At 36.7% G+C, this 19815-nt stretch overlaps 1 protein-coding gene across 1 annotated transcript; it reads left to right on the top strand.

Annotated features, from left to right (window-relative positions):
* The first annotated feature begins 1052 nt into the window (after positions 1-1052).
* On the top strand, positions 1053-18341 carry LOC113064378 (olfactomedin-like protein 2A). Its single transcript, XM_026235144.1, has 8 exons — positions 1053-1166; positions 5016-5276; positions 6823-6930; positions 7942-8130; positions 8405-8660; positions 13633-13902; positions 14256-14441; positions 15231-18341. The coding sequence occupies exons 1-8, from the start codon at positions 1098-1100 to the stop codon at positions 15842-15844; spliced, it is 1953 nt and encodes a 650-aa protein (XP_026090929.1). The 5' UTR covers positions 1053-1097; the 3' UTR covers positions 15845-18341.
* Positions 18342-19815: the final 1474 nt, after the last annotated feature.

Here is a 19815-nt window from a genome sequence, read left to right as displayed (position 1 = left end):
GTGGTAAAAAAATAGTGGAGCAATGTCAGAAAGGAGTTTCTCAGAGAAAAATTGAAAAGAGTTTGAAGTTATCATCATCTACAGTGTATAATATCATCCAAAGATTCAGAGAATCTGGAACAATCTCTGTGTATAAAGGTCAAGGCCAGAAAACCATACTGGATGTGATCTTTTGGCCCTTAGACGGACCAGACCACATACTGCATCAATTACAACATCATGACTGTTTAGAAGAATGATCCAGGTACTGAAATAGCCAGACTGCAATCCAGATTTTTCACCTATAGAAAACATTTGGCGCATCATAAAAAGGAAGATGCAACAAAGATTACCTAATACTAGAAGCCTGTATTAGACAAGAATGGGACAACATTCCTATTCCTAAACTGGAGCAACTTGTCTCCTCAGTCCCCCTTTTTTTTAAAAAAAAAAGGAAAAAAAAGAAGAAGAGGGGATGCCACACAGTGGTAAACTTGGCCTTGTCACAACTTTTCTGAGATGTGTTGATTCCACGAAATCTAAAATCAACTTATTTTACCCTTAAAATGATAGATTTTCTCAGTTTAAACATTTGATATGTCATCTATGTTGTATTCTGAATAAAATATTGAAATTTGAAACTTCCTCATCATTGCATTCTGTTTTTAATCACAATTTGTACAGTGTACAAACTTTTTTGGAATCGGGTTTGTATTTATTTTTTATTATTATTTTTAATACTCTGTTCAGAACTTTGGTCAGCGTTAAATAAAATTTACTTATACATCAGATAATTATAAATACAATAACAATATTTTGAAGATTTTCTTATATGTTTTTTAAATATGATTTACCACATACTTTGGCATTTATTATAATACAAACAATTTGAGTAGCTTACTAAACCATTATTTTTTTTACGTACCGTTTTTTTAGGGATTCACGCGTCCAGCAGGTGGAGGCGTTGCGTTGAGAGAGAGAGGGAGAGAGAGAGAGAGACAGGAGAGAGAGAGAGGAAGGGGGGGGGGGGGGGGGGGGTCTGGTCGTGGTGGTGGTGATGATGTTGGGTGTGTAGTCGCATCTCACACACACTCACACAGAGGGGTTCAGAGACCGAGATGTGGCGGATAGTGGAGCTCGTGGCGTGTTTACTTATGATGTCAAGTCACGTATCATCTCTGAACAAGGTAAGAAAGAGTCAGAGTTTGAGAATTAGTTTTGCATTTATGTGCATTTATTGAAAAAAGGCATTATTGCAAAACTAGATCATGCAAAAATAAATGAATTAATTAATTAATCTGTAATCATGCTAATCATACTAAAGAGTTTCATTCTTTTATGCGCGAAGTATTAAAATATAGAACATTATTTTTTGTATTTTTTTTGTTTGTTTTGTTTTTTTACTCTGTTGCATACAAATACATTGGTGTTCAGTCATTTTATTTATTTATTTATGTAGGCTACTCCACGCATGAGATGACGTTATCAGTTGGAAGTTTAGTCTGTGGGATGACTTGTTTTCAAAATAAAAGCGGATATGTTCAGTTCTTTGGGATTTGGTGTTTTTATAGTTTCAGTGATTATTCGCACGGGTGGGCGCTTTGAAAGTGTTTGGATTAAAATCTCCAGCAGGGCAGACACAATGCGCGCAACGCACCTCGGGCACGAGGTCAAAGGTCTCGCGCTCTGGAGAGAAAAAATATAATATAATAATAACACTAAAGTCTAAAATCCCTTTATATGCTCAATCCTGCTCCTGAAGCTTTCTGCCGTGCTGCTCGAACTATATTCGAATAGTGTTTACCTGCACAGAAGAACACCTTGCTCTTTCACAGCTCTTTAGCCTTAATGTTACAATTAAAAGTTTGAACATCTTCAAAGTTGTTCACCCCAATTGTTCACATTGCACCTAATGAGAATTGTTTACCACTTCATTGGAAGCTTGTCTTTAAGCCTTTCCAGCTGTGGAGGACGGATGAAAGGCTGATGTGTGCACAGAGAAAGTCACTTACTAAAAACGGTTGATTTACCACGAAACTGCACATGAGAAAACGACTCTGAGGAGTCATGACACATCAGGAGCCGCACTTATCACAGGTCACGGCTCACTGGAGAGGACGACAGGGCCCCAATCCTCACTGTTGATGGATTTTTTTGTTTCATTCCTTCCACAAAATTGTTACCTGTTCTGGGCGTAAGAAAATGTGTGTGTTTCACTTTTAAAAAAAAAGAGAAGAAATAACTTGTCCAATGCCCAATGCCATGATATTAGGGTGTTGCCAGGACATTGTTATATGGTTTTACTAGGATGTTGTGAATGTTTTGTAGGTGGTTACTGACTGGCCAAGTCTCCAATATTCTGCTCTCTAGATATGGCTCATAACTTCAATGTAACAGGGCTCCAGACTGCAACTTAACACAGTTGCAACCAAAAATATTTATTTGTGAGTGAGGTATTTGCTTAGGTCGCCCCTGGTCACGACTAGAGAGATTTACATGTAAAAATTTTGCATGTAATGCCCTTTTTTTCTGATTGATTTGCGATCACATCTTTTCTTATTTTGACGTAATAAACTGAGAAGATTCTCAGTGGAAAAAAACTTAAAAACAGTCCTCATCTCTGCTGGACAGCAGCGTTGGTGGCACAAGCCAGTCCGGTCCATAGCATGGGATTACACAGGATTTTACTTGTAAGAAGAATTCTCATGTTCTTCTACTTTTATCTGTCTTCTCCTTGTGAGGTTTAAATTTCAGCGTTCTCACAGTTGTTATGTCAGCTGCTGTGTGAATCAGAGATTGTGCTTTTATCAGTGCATGTATGTGTGCCACACGGGGTTTGAAGCATAGTCGTCATGTTGATCATCATTCTGCACCTGTGTTGGGTGGTTAGGCCCTGTGGTCACAGTCAGAGCTGATGTATGGGGCAACAAAGAGAGATGTGGATACTAATTCAGCTTGGACAGAATAGACAAAAGTTTGGAGTCAGTACGATTTCTTTTATTTAACAAATGAATACTTTTATTCTGCAAGGATCCATAAAATTGATCAAAAGTGTCAGTAAAGCTAATGTTCCAAACGATATCTATTTCAATAAATCTATCTATTTAATCTATTTAAATAAATGCTGTTCTTTTGAACTTTCTGTTTATCAACAAATACTGAAAAAAATTATATCACAGTTTACACAAAACTATTAACAGCACAACAGTTATTAATATAAGAAATGTTTATTAAGCAGTCATTAGTATCAATTTCAATAATCTGAGAGCTGAATAAATAAACTTTCCACTGATGTATGGTTTAATAGGATTAGACCATATTTGGCCGAGATAGAACTATTTAAATATCTGGAATCTGAGGGTGCAAAAAAATCAAAATACTGAGAAAACCGCTTTTGAAGTTGTCCAAATGAATTCTTAGCAATGCATATTACTAATCAAAAATTAAGTTTTAATATATTTACAGTAGGACATTTACAAAATATCTTCATGGAACATTATCTTTACTTAATATACTAATGATTTTTGCCATAAAAGAAAAATCTATAATTTTGACCCATACAATGTTTTTTTGGCTAATGCTAAAAATATACCCCAGCGACTTAAGACTGGTTTTGTGCTCCAGGGTCACATGTGATTTAAGAGTTGCAGTGAAGACTATTTTCAGTTGATAATGACCTTATGTATGACTTTATAAGAAGAATTTAGTCTACTATGCTACATTTATTGTGTTACAGAATGTTTAAATATAGTGTAAATAACATATTACTTCAATATACAGTAGTTCGATCTGTATAACTCAATATAGCTATTAATTCTAGGGGATTTGTCATGCAGCCAGCATTTCAGTGGAAGAAATGCATCCCTGCTGAGGAAATCAGAGTGGATTCGCTTATTTTAGCACAACACAGCTGACACTTGCCCTCTGTTTGTTTGGACTTTGGTTGCTATCCTAAACATGCCAGATAATAGCTGGGAAAGGGTGACTACATCCACGGTAATATGACATTGGCTAATTATATTCTGAATAAACTGCCATCTATGTCAATAAACTGATGCCTCAGAATAATCCAAACACACATAAAAGTGCAGGGCAATAGAATAAAAAACATGTTCGAACAGCTAGTTAGCTCATAAATCACCCACATGCTCTTTACAACCACATTATCAGACGTGCAGATCAAGCAATACGATCTCCCTTAAGCTTTAAATTACCAAAGCTAGCAGGGTGTGATGATGTGTGTCTCGATGTGTTTTTACAGAAGGTCTGAGTTTTGCTGGAGAGGATATAAGTAATCCAAGATGTTAAACCACCTCTCACACACACATATACCTGCAAGAAATTGACTAAATGCATTTATACTTCCTTTAAACAGCATCCAAATCGATCTGAATTAGGATACACTTTGTAAGATGTGGTTTTCTTTTCTTAGAGGTCAAAGGTCACTCTGTTGAAACCATCTGCTTGTTTTCCACTCAGTCCACTGACAATAATGGCCCAGAAGACAGATGAACAGTAATTCTGTCACCTTAAAGATGGTGTATTCTACAGCTCATGAGACTGATTTATCCATGTTAACACAGACTAGTTGATTCAGACTGGTCTGTTGAAGCTCAAAGGTTGAGAAAAGATTCTGTGTTGTTGGATTTGAGTTTATATGATTAACAGCAAAAGTTCATTCGCCATTACGACTAAACACTAATTACATTTTAGTAATTGAGTAATAATGGACACGTGGAGCTTGGGAAGAGGAAAGGTCATAGGTCACTGAGGCACATGTGGCTCAATTCTGCCGTGTGGCACTGGTGACCTCTTGACCTCAAACTTTCATATCTTATGTCAAGAAGTCAGCAGTTAAAGTGCTGATCAATAAACTCAAGCCTTAGGTTGATTTGAGACTGACCTCTATATAAAAAATAGACATTTGAATGTCTTTTAGGTGAGGTGAGTGTATTTTAATCTCTACAGAGAACTAAAGTGACACTGAAGTAGGCCATGATGTAATTTCCTTCTCTTTCAATCCATTTCCTTTTCAGATCTTCGGGGAGGAACAAGTCCGCATGACATCAGAGGGATCCGACTGCCGCTGTAAGTGCATCATGCGGCCTTTGACCCGGGACGCATGTGCTCGCCTGCGGACAGGAAGTGTGCGCGTGGAGGATTTTTACACGGTGGAGACGGTGAGTTCCGGGGCCGACTGTAAATGTACCTGCACGGCTCCACCCTCCTCTCTCAACCCCTGCGAGAACGAATGGAAGATGGAAAAACTCAAGAAACAGGCACCAGAGCTGCTCAAAGTAGGCCTCATTCACTTGTTACTTACCTTAATAATTACATTTATTTCATGCCCTTCTGGCAAACACTGTAGTTCAAACATAACATTCCCATAATGTTTACAAAATATAAAAATGGAACATTCCCTTAACATTCATATAAACAAGAAAAACAAACATAATAAAGGGGGAAAAAAAGAAAAAATGTGAAATTTCATAAATAATATTTTCAGAACTTAATGGGAATATTAGCAAAACATACTTAGAACATATTTTATATATATGCTACTATAAAAATACATCACTGATACACAACTGTGACATAACTTGAAGAGAAACAGGAAAGGAAGTGCTCTTTTTGAGGTTAACAGCACACTGATTCACTAGAGAATGTTGGGACGGCAGATTTTATAGCACCTGTCCTCTTTCCTCTGCACCATTCCTGTCTGGTTCACTCTTTCCGTCCATATCTCCACATTACACACACACACTGAAAGCCACAAGACAATCCAGCCAGGTTTGGTCCTGTATTACTACAACTCTGCTAAAAGCCTCAAAATCAATTAGTCAGTAGTTCAACACAACGGTTTTAATATTTCCACCTCAAACATTTACTGATATTGTGCTGTTTAGCTCCAAACATGTGGATCTGTTTTGAAAGTTTCTTCATATCTGTTGATGCCACATGAAGCCATAAATAACTATGACAGTCAAGCTGTTACACGACTGAACTCTCTGCAATAAGCATATGAGGAATTCACTCTCATGAAGAAAAGAATGCTCCTGTTCAACTTTTTTTTCTGCTGAAAAAAAAAAACTGATTAAATCCAAACTAGTTTTTGTTATGGTCTTCACTCTTAAATACAGAAAACAAATTTTATAAACAATAATAAATGCTATAAACATACATTCAATAGAAAGTTTGTTCAATGTTATCTTATCAAAAAATGTTCTAAAAAAACATTTAAAAAAAAGTTATTTATAAATCATTAATGGAATGTTGTTCTGAAATGTTTGACTAACGTTTTTAAATGTGACTTTTTTTAGAATGTTGAGAGAATGTTTAAAAGTAACATTCCTTTATCGTTTGCATAATGATCAAATGGAATGTTCACCTAATGTTCAAATATATATATATATATATATATATATATATATATATATATATATATATATATTATTTATATATATATTACATTTTGAACTTTCAGAGAACATTCAGAAATATTTTTAGGTTCCAGAAAGGGATGGCCATAGAAGAACCATCTTTTTCTTAGGATGAAGGGCATTTTTCCACCATTTTCCACTAAAAAGGAACTTTTTGGAATGAAAAGTTTCCTTGGATGTTAAAGGTTCTTTACGGAACCTTCAATGCCCATAAAGAACCTTTATTATTAAGAATGTAGCCGATGGACCAGCATTTTTCTGGTAAACCTGGTGGGAATATATTAGAAAGGAATATATTAGTTATTATATAACCATTGAAGTTTCATGAAACCGTATCTGCTTTGTTAACCTCCAAACTAATTTTCCACTGATGTTTGAAAGTCACGTGTCTCTTTGTGTGCAGTTGCAGTCCATGGTGGACCTTCTGGAAGGAACTCTCTTCAGCATGGACCTTCTCAAAGTTCACTCGTACATCAATAAGGTGGTGTCTCAAATGAATAACCTGGAGGAGGTGAGTGTGACTGTACTGCCCAGTGCGTGTGAACATACACGTGAACATTTAACTGGACTCAGGACATTCTGTAGCTACCCACAATGCTCTGGCTGAAGTTATTATCTGTTATATTGCTCCACTTTGCCTTGAGGGATGGGAAAATAATGAACGTGTAAAAAATAGCAGGACAGAGAGAGGAATGTCGAAAGTCATGAAATATTCAAACTTATGTACTGTTTTTATTTTCAATAAAATTTTGTTCATTATCAGGTAAAGCTGGGCTGGAAATCTGCACCGCAAAAGATTTCCAGCAAGTACACTGTGGTTCATTGTCAAAGGCCTAGTTATAAAGTTTGAGACTGCTCGTGAAAATGCTCCTGTTTTGCATTTTTGCCATTCAAAAGTTTGGGAGTTGAAAGATTATTTAGTTTTCCAAAGAAATTGATACTTTTATTCAGAAAGAATCCAGTAAATAGACCAAAAGTCAGTAAACAAGACATTTAAAATGTTAAAAAAGATCTCTATTACTTCAAATATAAAGATGTTCTTTGAATCCAGCCTTTAAAGAATCCTGATTTGTGTTATATTTTTTAAATATTAAGATACACTACTGTTTTCTACATTGATAATAATCAGAAATGTTTCTTTAGCAGCAAATCAGCATATTAGAATGATTTCTGATGGATCATGTGACACTGAAGACTGGAGTAATGATACTGAAAATTCAGCTTTGCATCACAGGAATAAATTACATTTTCAAATATATTGAAATAGAAAACAGTTATTTTAAACTTTAATAATATTTCAAAATAAAATATTTTAGTGTATTTTTGAAAAAACAGCAGTTTTTGTGAGCATAAGATAATTAATTAAAAACATGGAGAATCTTACCTATACCAAACTTCTGGATGGTAGTGTGTAGCACTGTATTATAAGCATAACGGTTTGAGAGAAAGATGAGCATTTAAGTTCATGCTGCTGTATATATGCAAACATATTTAGTGATTTTAAGTTGTGCATTCCTTCTAGATGATAAAGATGAACCTCTCTCGGGAGAATGACTTTGTGAGAGACAGTGTGGCGACTCTGACAAACCAACTACGGCAGTATGAGAACCATTCTGACATCATGATGAGCATAAAGAAGGAACTGTCCAATCTGGGCCTTCAGCTGCTCCAGAAAGACTCCACCGGCTCGGGCCCTAAAAGCAAAGCACAGGTAATGGTCATGATCTTTCATCTCTGACTTCGGCCATTTAAGTTGATTATATAAAAAAAAAATAAAAAAAAATAAGTTCTAGTTAATTTGCTATGCTGGTAATAGAAGTCAAACTTGAGATTGTTGCAGAGTGTGCAGAAAAAATATGCACACTGCGTGCAGTTGTAATAGGAGACGTGCTTATATAATTACATAGAGAATATGTAAGGGTTTATGGAGTTTTTGGGATGAGATCTCTAACATCTGTTGAGTTAGACATGCATTATGTTTGTAGGACACACTGGGGACAAATATCAAAGATGCTTCAAAATTTCCAGCAAAGAAACCAGAAAAAGGAAAACCTCCACCAAAGCCAGTGAAGGAAAAGCCAGTCAAGCTGAAGAAAGAGACCACAAAACCTAACAAACCCGGTAAACCAGAGCAAACAGAACTGCCCAGTAAAACCAAACCATTACAGAACCAGCCAGGACTCATCCGGGGAATCACATACTACAAAGCCACTAAAACGGATGAGACAGGCAACCAAAAAGGTAAGACACAGCCAATTATTTTCTATATAGCCAATCTGAACCACAAATAACTTGGCATTGAGTAAATGCATTATACAAATGTTCACCAGTTTTGCCCACAAAAGAATTGATTTGTCACACACACGCATACCCAGAAACACACATTCTTATAGAGACAAACTTGTTTCCTTTGTGTTCCCCATAGAAGCACAGCTGCTTGTGTCCACGCCAGTTTAGACACACACTTCATTCGATATTAGCACAGACATACTCTCATAACCTAAAACACATGTGCACACATTCATATCAACACCGCCAATAAACTAATAGACAGTAAACAAACAGACAATAAACCACGTCATCTGTTGAAAATGCAAAACTGTTTTCTGGTAGTATAAAAAGTTCTTATATAGATCTGGCATACAGTTATTAACAGAGGTGTCAAGTAACGAAGTACAAATACTTCGTTACTGTACTTAAGTAGAAATTTTGGGTATCTATACTTTACTTGAGTAATTATTTTTCAGCCGACTTTTTACTTTTACTCCTTACATTTTCACGCAAGTATCTGTACTTTCTACTCCTTACATTTTAAAAATAGCCTCGTTACTGCTTTATTCATTTAATTTGGGCTTGTTTTCATTCCGGCTTGTCATCATTTAAAAAAAAAAAAAAAAAAAACGTATCCAGAAAAATCGCGCCACCCGGATGGAGTGAATTTGATTGTGGTTGGATGAGAAGTATAAACAGATACCATTCCGACACCCTATTGGTCTGTACGCGATCCATCGCACCTGCACATGACACAAATCACCTCACACTCCAGCAAGGAGTAGCCAGTTTTGGGTTCATCAAAAAATATATTTCTCCCCTTAAAGTTCATATGAAACCGGCGTCAGACCGGTCTCCTCCCGTCTTTCAGCGCGCTCTTCAATCCACAGACCGCGGCGCAGCAGCGTGAGCTCAAACAGAGACAGAGGACACAAGGTGTGTGTTTATCGATAGATTGTTAGAATATCCGTATCTGTGCAGTTCTTTGTCATAAATACAGTTTACAAAAGGTCACGAAGAAGCAGTCGCTTTCTCATCTACTGTAAAGTTTTCGCTTGTCACCACTCATCACACCACAGCCGTTTCCTCCAGCGACAATCTAGCCCTTAACACATATGAACGAACACATACTTTAATTAAACTTATTCATAAGTACTTTATACATACACTAGCTATTGTGAAAAAGTCTTAGGCACGTTAGTATTTTCACTTAAAAGAATGGTGTTGGGCTATTTATATATTTTGCTGTAGTGTGTCAGTAGAAAATATCAGTTTACATTTCCAAACATTCATTTTGCCGTTGTCAAACTGCTTGTTCATTCAAAATCGCACTAGATTATTATTAAAATTAATGGCAAACTGATATTTCCTATGGACACAATACAGCAAAGGATATAAATAACTGGCTTAAAACCCTTTTTTTGGGGTGAAAATACAATTTTTTCTTTTCCATAAGACTTTTGCACAGTACCGTATTTTAAAAACGTTGCTATTTTATAAAGAATGACCATACAGTAATTCACAGAACTGATTAAAGACAGTGACAGACAGCACTCATTTTAACTAAATATCAGAGTGAGTGACAGATATACAGTAGAAATATTATGTGTGGTTTTGTATTAAATAATGACCATTGTGAAATACATTTATTAGCCTTAGATTAAGGGAAGCACATTTTGGGAAATGAGAGCATCCAAGGTGAAATCGATGGATTTATTTTAACTATTTGTAATGTTCTTTAAAGTTATCCATAGTTTTGTTGAGGTTCTTTTTTTAAAGTATCGGTTCAGGCACTGTTTAGGCGCCGGTACCTTTTAAAAGTATTGAAAAGGCACTGGACCCTACTTAAAAGTTATTATTTCTCACTGGCTCATTTACCAAATGGGTGTTTTCTCTTCCTCCTCCACAAATTAAGCTACTGTAGGTAGTTGCTGTAGCGAGACGTTTTAATAAATTATCGTTTGTGATTGTTGACGCGATTGACAATGTTGTGATAACTAGGCCCTACCAACTTTGTAACTCGTTCCCCCCCTGAACGCTGGACATAGGAGACGTATGTAGCGAATACAGGAAGCTATCAATCAAGAAGGTATCAGGATTAAATGCAAGATGTAAATTCACAAATACAAATTTATAACGTACAATTGCGAGATATAAACTTGTAATTCTCAAAAAAAAAAAGTCAGAATTGTTACAGTTTTATCCCAAGATGCAAATACGTTTCCATAGGATCAAAATACTAACAGAGAGAGAGATATTTTATGTAAATCTGCCAGATGAAGTGATATTTTGATTACATTTTCCATTTGAGGATGTCCTTGAATGTCCCCAGAGGGAGGTTTTGTCAGATTTCTCTCTCTTTTGGGGATATTTTTGGTCCGAAACTATAGCCAAGTACAAACACACTGGAGTCTTAGTGAAACTGGATCCCAGGATCTTGGGACTTGATGATCCAGCACTCACATTAACAGGATACTAGTGTAGGACGCCAGCCAGAGAGTGACTTTAGAGTCTGAAATGATAGTCAACATGTGCTAATGAACTAGCTTTAGTTTCTGATGCACACATGACATTCATATCGGCTGCAGGGTTTCTACAAAAACAGCCAAATGTCTCCAATGCAACAGTGTTTCCATTCATATTGGGCCCCACTTTCTATTTAAGCCCTTAATGTGTTCCCAACTATGTCAGTGCATGCTAGAAACAATCACAATGAATTTGATTAAAGCATAAAATACTGTAAACTAATGGCCCTTAGATGAGTCTGTACAGTAGCATTTTGGAAATGTCTCATTGCAGTATTGGTTTACAGATAAAAAATAAAAAGTTTCGATTCCCAGGGAATGCATGAACTGATTAAATGTTTAACTTGACATTGATGTATGTTATTGTGGATAAAATAATTTGCTAACTGTATATAGTGTCTTTAGATCCTAGGTCACTTCTAATTTTCATAATCTGTGCTTCATGTTCCCTAAATGTTGATTGTCAGCTATAATTATGATGCTACTTTTTTCTCAGTGTTTCATCAGTTAAAGAAAACTGTACCTCAGAAGCCTTGTTTTTGTTCATGTCAAATTGAATATGGTGTCTCCTGTGACCAAATGTCTATTTAACTTTGTTAGCACATCTTGGCTATTGGGCTGGATTTGTTTGACTGGTTTAAGATAATGTATAACAGAGTTGTGATGGAGATTCATTATGATCTATCCTTACAGGAATGCAAAGTAAATACAAAAACCAGCGGACAGAGGGCAAGTCAAGTAAATATGTTCTAATAAACATAAATTACTTTTACTATTAAATGCAGTTTATTTTCGTCATCCCACCCTGTGATCTAATGTACAGTAATCGAATCCAGCCTCTCGTTAAATATAACTTTCCCACAATCCTGTGCCACCCCAGCAGGTGAAGATATGAAAAACCCTGGTGCGATTGAGCGTGTTACATTCTCGACATGAGAAACCAGGTGTGTTTATATTGTTGGAGAGCAGTCAGTTTATAAATACTTTGTTTTTAGATGCGAGTCACCTTGTCCTGGAAGTTCTGACTAATAGAAACTAATTTAAAACTCAAACTTTGACATGTCAACAAGTTTTTTTTTTTTTTTTTGATGACAATGTTTCCAGAGACTTCATATACCCACACAGAGCAGGTGTAGGAAATAAATAGTCTGTACTTGGCTAGAATCTGTTCTTGTCTATTATTTCAGAATATGTCAATTCATATGAAATACCACTCAGACATTTGGAATAATGAAGATTGTTTTGAAGTGCCTACCAATGCTGCATTTATTTCTGTCAAAAATGCAGTAAAACCAATAATATTCTGAAAAACAATTTAAGAGAACTGTCTTCTATTTGAGTTAGATTGTAGATTGAGTTTATTTTAGATTCAGTAAAGCTGAATTTTTAGCATCATTACTCCAGTCTTCAATGTCACATGGTATACGCTGATTTGCTGCTCAAAAAAACATTTCTTATTATCAAGAGTTGAAGTTTTTTTTTGCTGTTCAGTTTCTGTTTTCAGTGTTTTTCATTTGAAGGGATACTCCACCCAAAATGAAAATTACAATTTCATCATTAATCACTTACCCTCATGTCATTCCAAAACCCTAAAAGCTTTGTTCGTCTTTGGAGCACAATTTAAGATATTTTGGATGAAATCTGGGAGGCTTGTGACTGTCCCATAGACTGCCAAATAAGTTACACTGTCAAGGTCCAGAAAAGTATGAAAGACATTGTCAGAATAGTCCATCTGTCAGCAGTGGTTCAACTGTAATGTCATGAAGCAACAAGAATATTTTTTGTATGCGAAGAAAACAAAAATAACCACTTTATTCAACAATTTGTCTCCCCTGTGTCACTCCACATCAGCGTAGCACCATTTTGGACAATATCCACTGACCACAAACTGCATTCAGTATGCTATTCTGTGTCACTTGCGACACAAGGATACGTTTTTTATATGTATTTACACTTTGATTTGAACGAAAAACACTGCATCCATGCAGCGAAGCTGACACAGAAGTGCGTACACTGCTTGCGTTCAGTGGATTCTCTCCAAAATGGCACTATGGTGATGCAGAGAGACACAGAGGAGACAAATTGTTGAATAAAGTCATTATTTTTGTTCTCTTCACATACAAAAAGTATTCTAGTTGCTTCTTAATGTTACGGTTGAACCACTGATGGCAGATGGACTATTCTGAAGATGTTTTTCATACTTTTCTGGACCTTGACAGTGTAATTTACTTGGCATTCAATGGGACAGTCACAAGCCTCCCGGTTTTCATCCAAAATATCTTAAATTGTGTCCTGAATATGAACGAAGACTTTAGAACGACATGGGGGTAAGTGATTAATGACAAAATTTTCATTTTGGGGTGGAGTATCCCTTTAAGTGTGATATGTGAGGGGATTCTGATGTTTCTCTTTCTCAGGTGAAGAGAGACCTGATGAAACAGACATGTTGCTTGAGGTAGAGGTAGAGGAAAAAGAAAGTACCATATTTTCTGATACCTTAGCAACAGAGACAACCCCGGCAACCGTGCCCACGACAACAACTACAACAACAACCACTCCTCCCACAACAACAACAACAACAAGCCAGATTCCGACAACAACTAGCAGAACATTATACAGAGAGGAGCGACCGGCTCCAACCATTGCACTAGTGCTGGACAACACCAGCAATAACTCATACATCACAGGTATGTTAGATTTCAACCCAATCTCATGGCAATTAAAAATAAAAAAAAACTGATAGCTACTTCAGATGAATTCATAGTGTATTTCATATGATCTGCTTATGCCACAGTGATGGTTGCGTGAGAGCTTCATGCCTACTTTTTTCTAAACGTTGTCTAAAAATTCATACGGAATCAACACCTAATAACAAAGTAGTTACGTTTTCCTGTGAGATCAGATTGTATTTAGAATGAAATTCATACAGTTGAAAAGAAGCATAACAAAAAATGATCCTAAACTAAAACCAAGACAAACATCCTGGTGCATGTGTGTTTTTGAAGCTGTTGTTGAGCTGATGTTCATGTGTTATTGGCAGTTAAAGAGCACAGCTGTGAAGGGACGCTGGCCTCGGTCGATCTACCGGTCAAACAGCACAGTTACGGTAGAAATGAGGGCGCATGGATGAAGGACCCCGTCGCCAGGGACTCCAAAATCTACGTCACCAACTATTACTATGGCAACAACCTTGTGGAGTTCCGGAACTTGGACAACTTTAAACAGGGTGTGTAAGATAATTCATCCAACTTAATGCTGTAATCATTTATTGAATGCAGCTGTCTAGATAGAGACAATGAAAGACATTTCGGGCGATACCTTTTGTGTGACACAGATCAGTTCACAGAAGACACAGAAGTGTTTTGAATTAAAAGGTCTTCATATTGTTTTAAGGAAACAATGAAAAGGTTTTTCCTTGGAAAAGGTTTGGATTTCTAAATAAGTGTAAATGTGAATGGTGTCGATGTCTGTGCTTGAGAGCAAGCCAGTTTGCTTTTGTGTCCGGTTGTGTGCTGCTCAGTGAATATGTGTGTAAGTGTGTGTGTGTGTGTGTCAGTCTGGCCCTGGAACAAGAGAAAGAGTTTGGAAGACGTTACAGTTGATTTTAATGTGCGTTTCTGTGAGTGTGTGAGTGTGTGACTGTTTAAACTGGTATTAATAGACTTCTAAAAATATATCCTTTCAAGAAAGAGCCAGGGGAGTCATACACTACATTTTTTCAGGGGCAACAGTGGCAGTTTTGACTTGCTTGGCAAGATAGGCAAGATAGCCAACTTTTTACTGCTTTAAGTTTGGTCGCAATTTACATTATTATTTTTATTTTTTTTAAAGTACAATTTATATAATGATTTGTAATTATATATATATCAACCAATAGAAAACCGCTTTGCTTTATAAACTACTACACTACTGACAAAAGCAAATTAACTTTTTTTGCCAGCGAAATTTCATGATTGGGCACCTTTACTCCAAAAATATAGCAACATTTACCAACTTCTCTCTCTTTGCCTGGCAGGCCGTTGGAGTAACTTGTACAAGCTACCTTATAACTGGATCGGGACGGGTCATGTGGTGTACAGAGGAGGGTTTTACTATAACCGTGCCTTCACCAAGAACATCATCAAATATGACCTCAAGCAACGGTTTGTAGCCGCCTGGGCTCAGCTCCATGACGTCGTCTACGAAGACACCACACCTTGGAAGTGGAAAGGCCACTCTGATATCGACTTCGCCGTGGACGAGAACGGACTTTGGGTCATTTACCCGTCTGTTGACGATGACTACGGTCAGACCGAGGTCATTGTAGTCAGTAGACTAGATCCCGGTGACCTGTCTGTCAAAAAAGAGAGCACATGGAGGACGAGACTGCGGCGAAATTCATTCGGGAACTGCTTCATAATATGTGGCGTCCTGTATGCGGTGGACATTTACAATCAGAGGGAAGGGGAGGTTTCATATGCATATGATACGCTCACAGGGGCCGAGGCTTCTCCACGTTTACCTTTCATTAATGAATACGGGTTCACCACACAAGTCGATTACAACCCGAAAGAGAAAGTTCTGTATGCCTGGGACAGTGGACACCAGCTCACCTACAACATCAACTTTGCAGAGCAGGAAAGGAAATGAAACCAGACTTTATCAATCTTATCTACTCGAAGCAATGGCCTTTTCCGGTGTATCTGATTGTAACGGTCTCATTGATTCCACTGACAACCGCTCTCTTGAAACGGTTCATCGGGTCCTCATGAACTTTAATAGCCATTTGTTAGAGATTATATAGCAAAGGGATTGCATAACCGTTGCTCTAGAACTCAATGCAAGATCTAGAATCCCAACTAATGAAATCTAAAGGCCCTTTCAGATGATTCACATTGAGCTCCAGGGAACAAAGCTATTCCACTGACATTCTGAAGCATGATTACTGCAAAATTTGTATGACGTTCCTTCTTTTTTGCGACTTAACCTAAGAACAGGACAGGGTTTCATAAGCCCCTTTCACACTGCATGTCAGACCCGGCAAATTGCCGGAACATTGCCGGGTCACCTTTTGTGTGAAAGCAAACACTTCCGGGATTGATTCCGGCATTGAACCCGGGTCGGGGACCTAGTAACATTGCCGGGTTCGACCCGGGACGAGCGCTGTGTGAACAAAAGCCAGATCTAACGCCGTGTCGAAGTGATGACGCACCTTATGGCGCGACTCTTTTACCGGCTGTTTTGAAGGAAGATCAACGTTCGCAACGAAAAAATTTGTGCAAACTGTAATCAAGCAGAGATCAGTTAGTTACTCACTTTCCGTGCCAAGATCGTTCGCTTGCTTCAGTGAAAGTATAACGTGCCTAGCGTTTTCGACTCGTACATTACACATTCACGCCCTGATGGCACGTGTCGTTACGAACAATTGCCCAGAACACTTTACCCATGTATTTGCCGGAATGGCAGTGTGAATGGGGCTTTATTAGCACATAACACTTGTCCTGAAGTCCAATACAATATCTAATACAATTCATGTGAAAGGTTCTAAAGAGTTCACAATTGACCCTTCGCAAAGACCCGCCCCTTTTAGTTATTGTTGCTACGTCCGACAAGCCACGGCGCTCTCACGCCACAAATCATATTCTCACGCAGTGGAAAATACATCACGGAGCAAAGAGGACACTAACAAAGTCTGAGCATTCAAATTTTGTCTGTCCGTTTTGTGGCTCTTTAATGTCTCATGAGAGATCGCTGTAGCGCCTCAGTTCAAGCGGCACACGAATTGATCATCTCTTTCTCTTTTTACTAGTAATAGCATGAAATAAACATGAATGAAAATCAGAAGATACCTTGTTTCAACTTTGGAAAAATGTCAACACACACCATTTTTCAAGCCAACATTAATCTACTCTCCTGACTGCTTAGTTTGTCTGACAAAAATGGCAGATTCTGCTTCTAGAAATTTAAGTTAATTTTAATATCTGTTAAAAAGCCCTTACAAATGTTTACATAATTTACACCGTCCTAACCAGGTATGCTGCAATAAAGCAACAAACATTAAAAATAAAGATGTTGTATATAATACATTTATTTAATTAATAAAGAATAATAAATAAAATGTAAAAATTAAATAATACAATGCAAGTAAATAAATAGAATTTTGAAGAAAAAAAAAATCTAATAATCTCAAAACTCTATAACTTTACTACTAAGAATTACTGCCTAAACCCTTTTTATGGATTTAATACAAGTGTATTTTGTCTTGTAACTTACATTTTTATCAGTTTTAAGTGTAAAAAAAAAAAGGTTTTTAGTTTTTAATATTTAAAATATAATGTATTTTGCATCTCAAATGAATCAATCTTGTTTACAGCATATATATTGTAACAGGTAAATTAGACAAAAACATATTTAGAATAGGATTTGCCTTCCATGGCATCTCACTGCTCTGAAATCCTGCTGATGACCCATGTCTTACGCATCTCTCCTGGTTAGGACATGTGCAAATCATTAAGTTAAGTGTTTCGTGACCTGCTCTTTTTAACACAAATAAAAGCTTGTCATGTCAACCACACCAACACCGTAACGTAACCTCATGTTTCATGTACCTGTAATGATATTTTATAAACATAACAAGCATCCAAGACACACCTTGTGGGAAAAGTGGTGTATATTTTCATATTAAGAATGTGCCAGAAAATTGTCTTTCAGTGTTTTGGCCCGTATAGCCTAAGAGCACTGGTAAAGCATGATATCATAATGGAGAAAGGGTGATTTGTGTGCTAATGAGAGTGTATAATTATGTTTGGAAGTCTCTCTAATGACTGGGCAGGGTTATGTATAGAATGTTTTTAACAGGCAGGTCGTGCGAAGAAAGCCTGTGATGCATGGATATGGATACATATGTCATGTATAAACAGTTTAACGGCATTTAGAATGTGTTTTAAAGCAGTTTGTCATCCTTGTGCCCTCTGTAAACAGCAGAATAATTTTTTATTTTGTTTTGACTGAGTTTTAGAAACACAATCTTTAACTTTGTCAATGCAGCATGTCTGAATTTAATAAACTCTAATTGGATTTTGTTAAATGTGCACTTGGTGTTGTGAAATGTATTTCTAAACAGATTAAAAAGACTGTTGGTACAGAAGTGGGAGTAGTTTCTGGTTCGTGGGATTGTATGGGTTTTGTTTAGAAAGCCTCGAAGGCCATGAAATCAAAACTGACCCTATTTTATGACACTTGTCTTACTGTGAATGATTCATCCGTGCATTTTTATATTTGTTTTGACTTTGCAATCTTTAATCAAAATGTGACTTGCTCTTCTTGTTATATTACTTGCTTACATGGAAAACCAACACAGTTTTTTATTTATTTATTTGATAGTTCATATTAAAATGTACCACAATACAGAAGTAAAGTTAGTTGCAACTTCCATTTCATGGATCATAAATATTAGGTCAAAAACATCTTCTTAAAAAAAACTTTACCAATTGGTCGCATTGTGCAAAAGAAATTTTCACATAGTGGCAGCAAAGGCAGTTGCAACGTTTGTTTCATGTCAACTTTATGACATTTAACAATAACTTGTTACAAAATATTTAACTGGCTTTCAGAATTTTACTTAGGAAGGTAATGATGGGTGTCACATTTCTGATCTCTAAAAGAAGAAACTGTATTGCATTGTGGGATCTGTGTAAACAGTTCTCCATTTTCATAATTAGTGTTATCTTTGACTGAGAACTTGGATCTTATTTGCTTAATTTTCTCCCTGGTGTAATAGTGTTATCAGGAAGTAACTGGTTGCACATGGTCAGAATGTAATTGTAATTTTTTTACGACTTAACATTTAAACATTTTAAATTACTGCTTGATTTTTTTAATGCCACAATTCATTCTGGGGAACACAAGTGCCAGCATATATTGTGAACTTCAAACTATTTCAGGTAATCTGTAAATATACAAGAGATCACAGGAAAGCAAAGACTGTGTGTGTGTGTGTGTGTGTGTATACAGTATATATACATTGCAGTGAGGATGTACAGTATATGACTGAATTCAAATGGAGTTTTTTCTGTTGCAGTGGTTAGAGTTCTTGTCAGTGGATAATTGGTCAGTTAATGTGTTTTGTTGTTTTTGAGTGGTTTTCTATCTCTGGTTCTGTGTGGTAGTCCAGTGGTTCTGGCAGTAGTCACGTCTGTAAATCATTTGAATTAACTCTGCGGAACACAAGAGGAGTTTTAATAACTGTGGAGTGATGTTATGGAGAACTAAACCTTGAAAACTGTAATCTGCAATTAATCAAACTTCCAATGGAGAGAATCAGGCGGCGGATGAGAGACGTGCCTGAAAGCACTTTATGGTTTTGGCTGGAGCTACAGATAGTTTGAGGAGGAGAGAGAAGACACTATAGTTTCTCAGAAAAACAGATCATGTGAGAATGAACAAATGCTTTTAATAATTGACACATGGTAACATCACAGATGTTTTTACGCTACATTATAATCGTTCACTAAAGTACATTTTCACTACTTGAAACAAAAGAATAATTAACTGGAATAATATTAAATATAAAATGCAAAGGTGTGTGTGTGTGTGTGTGTGTATACAGTACAGACCAAAAG

Source organism: Carassius auratus, chromosome 46, assembly GCF_003368295.1.
Source record: "Carassius auratus strain Wakin chromosome 46, ASM336829v1, whole genome shotgun sequence".
In the NCBI taxonomy this organism is placed as follows: domain Eukaryota; kingdom Metazoa; phylum Chordata; class Actinopteri; order Cypriniformes; family Cyprinidae; genus Carassius; species Carassius auratus.
Note: the sequence above shows the minus strand (reverse complement) of the source record. Positions and strands in the feature narration are given on the sequence as shown.

Coding starts and splice junctions, on each gene's coding strand:
- LOC113064378 (XM_026235144.1), top strand. CDS start 1,098: ATGTGGCGGATAGTGGAGCTCGTGGCGTGTTTACTTATGATGTCAAGT. Junction 6,931..7,941: donor AAATGAATAACCTGGAGGAG/GTGAGTGTGACT, acceptor CATTCCTTCTAG/ATGATAAAGATGAACCTCTC. Junction 8,131..8,404: donor GCCCTAAAAGCAAAGCACAG/GTAATGGTCATG, acceptor TTATGTTTGTAG/GACACACTGGGGACAAATAT.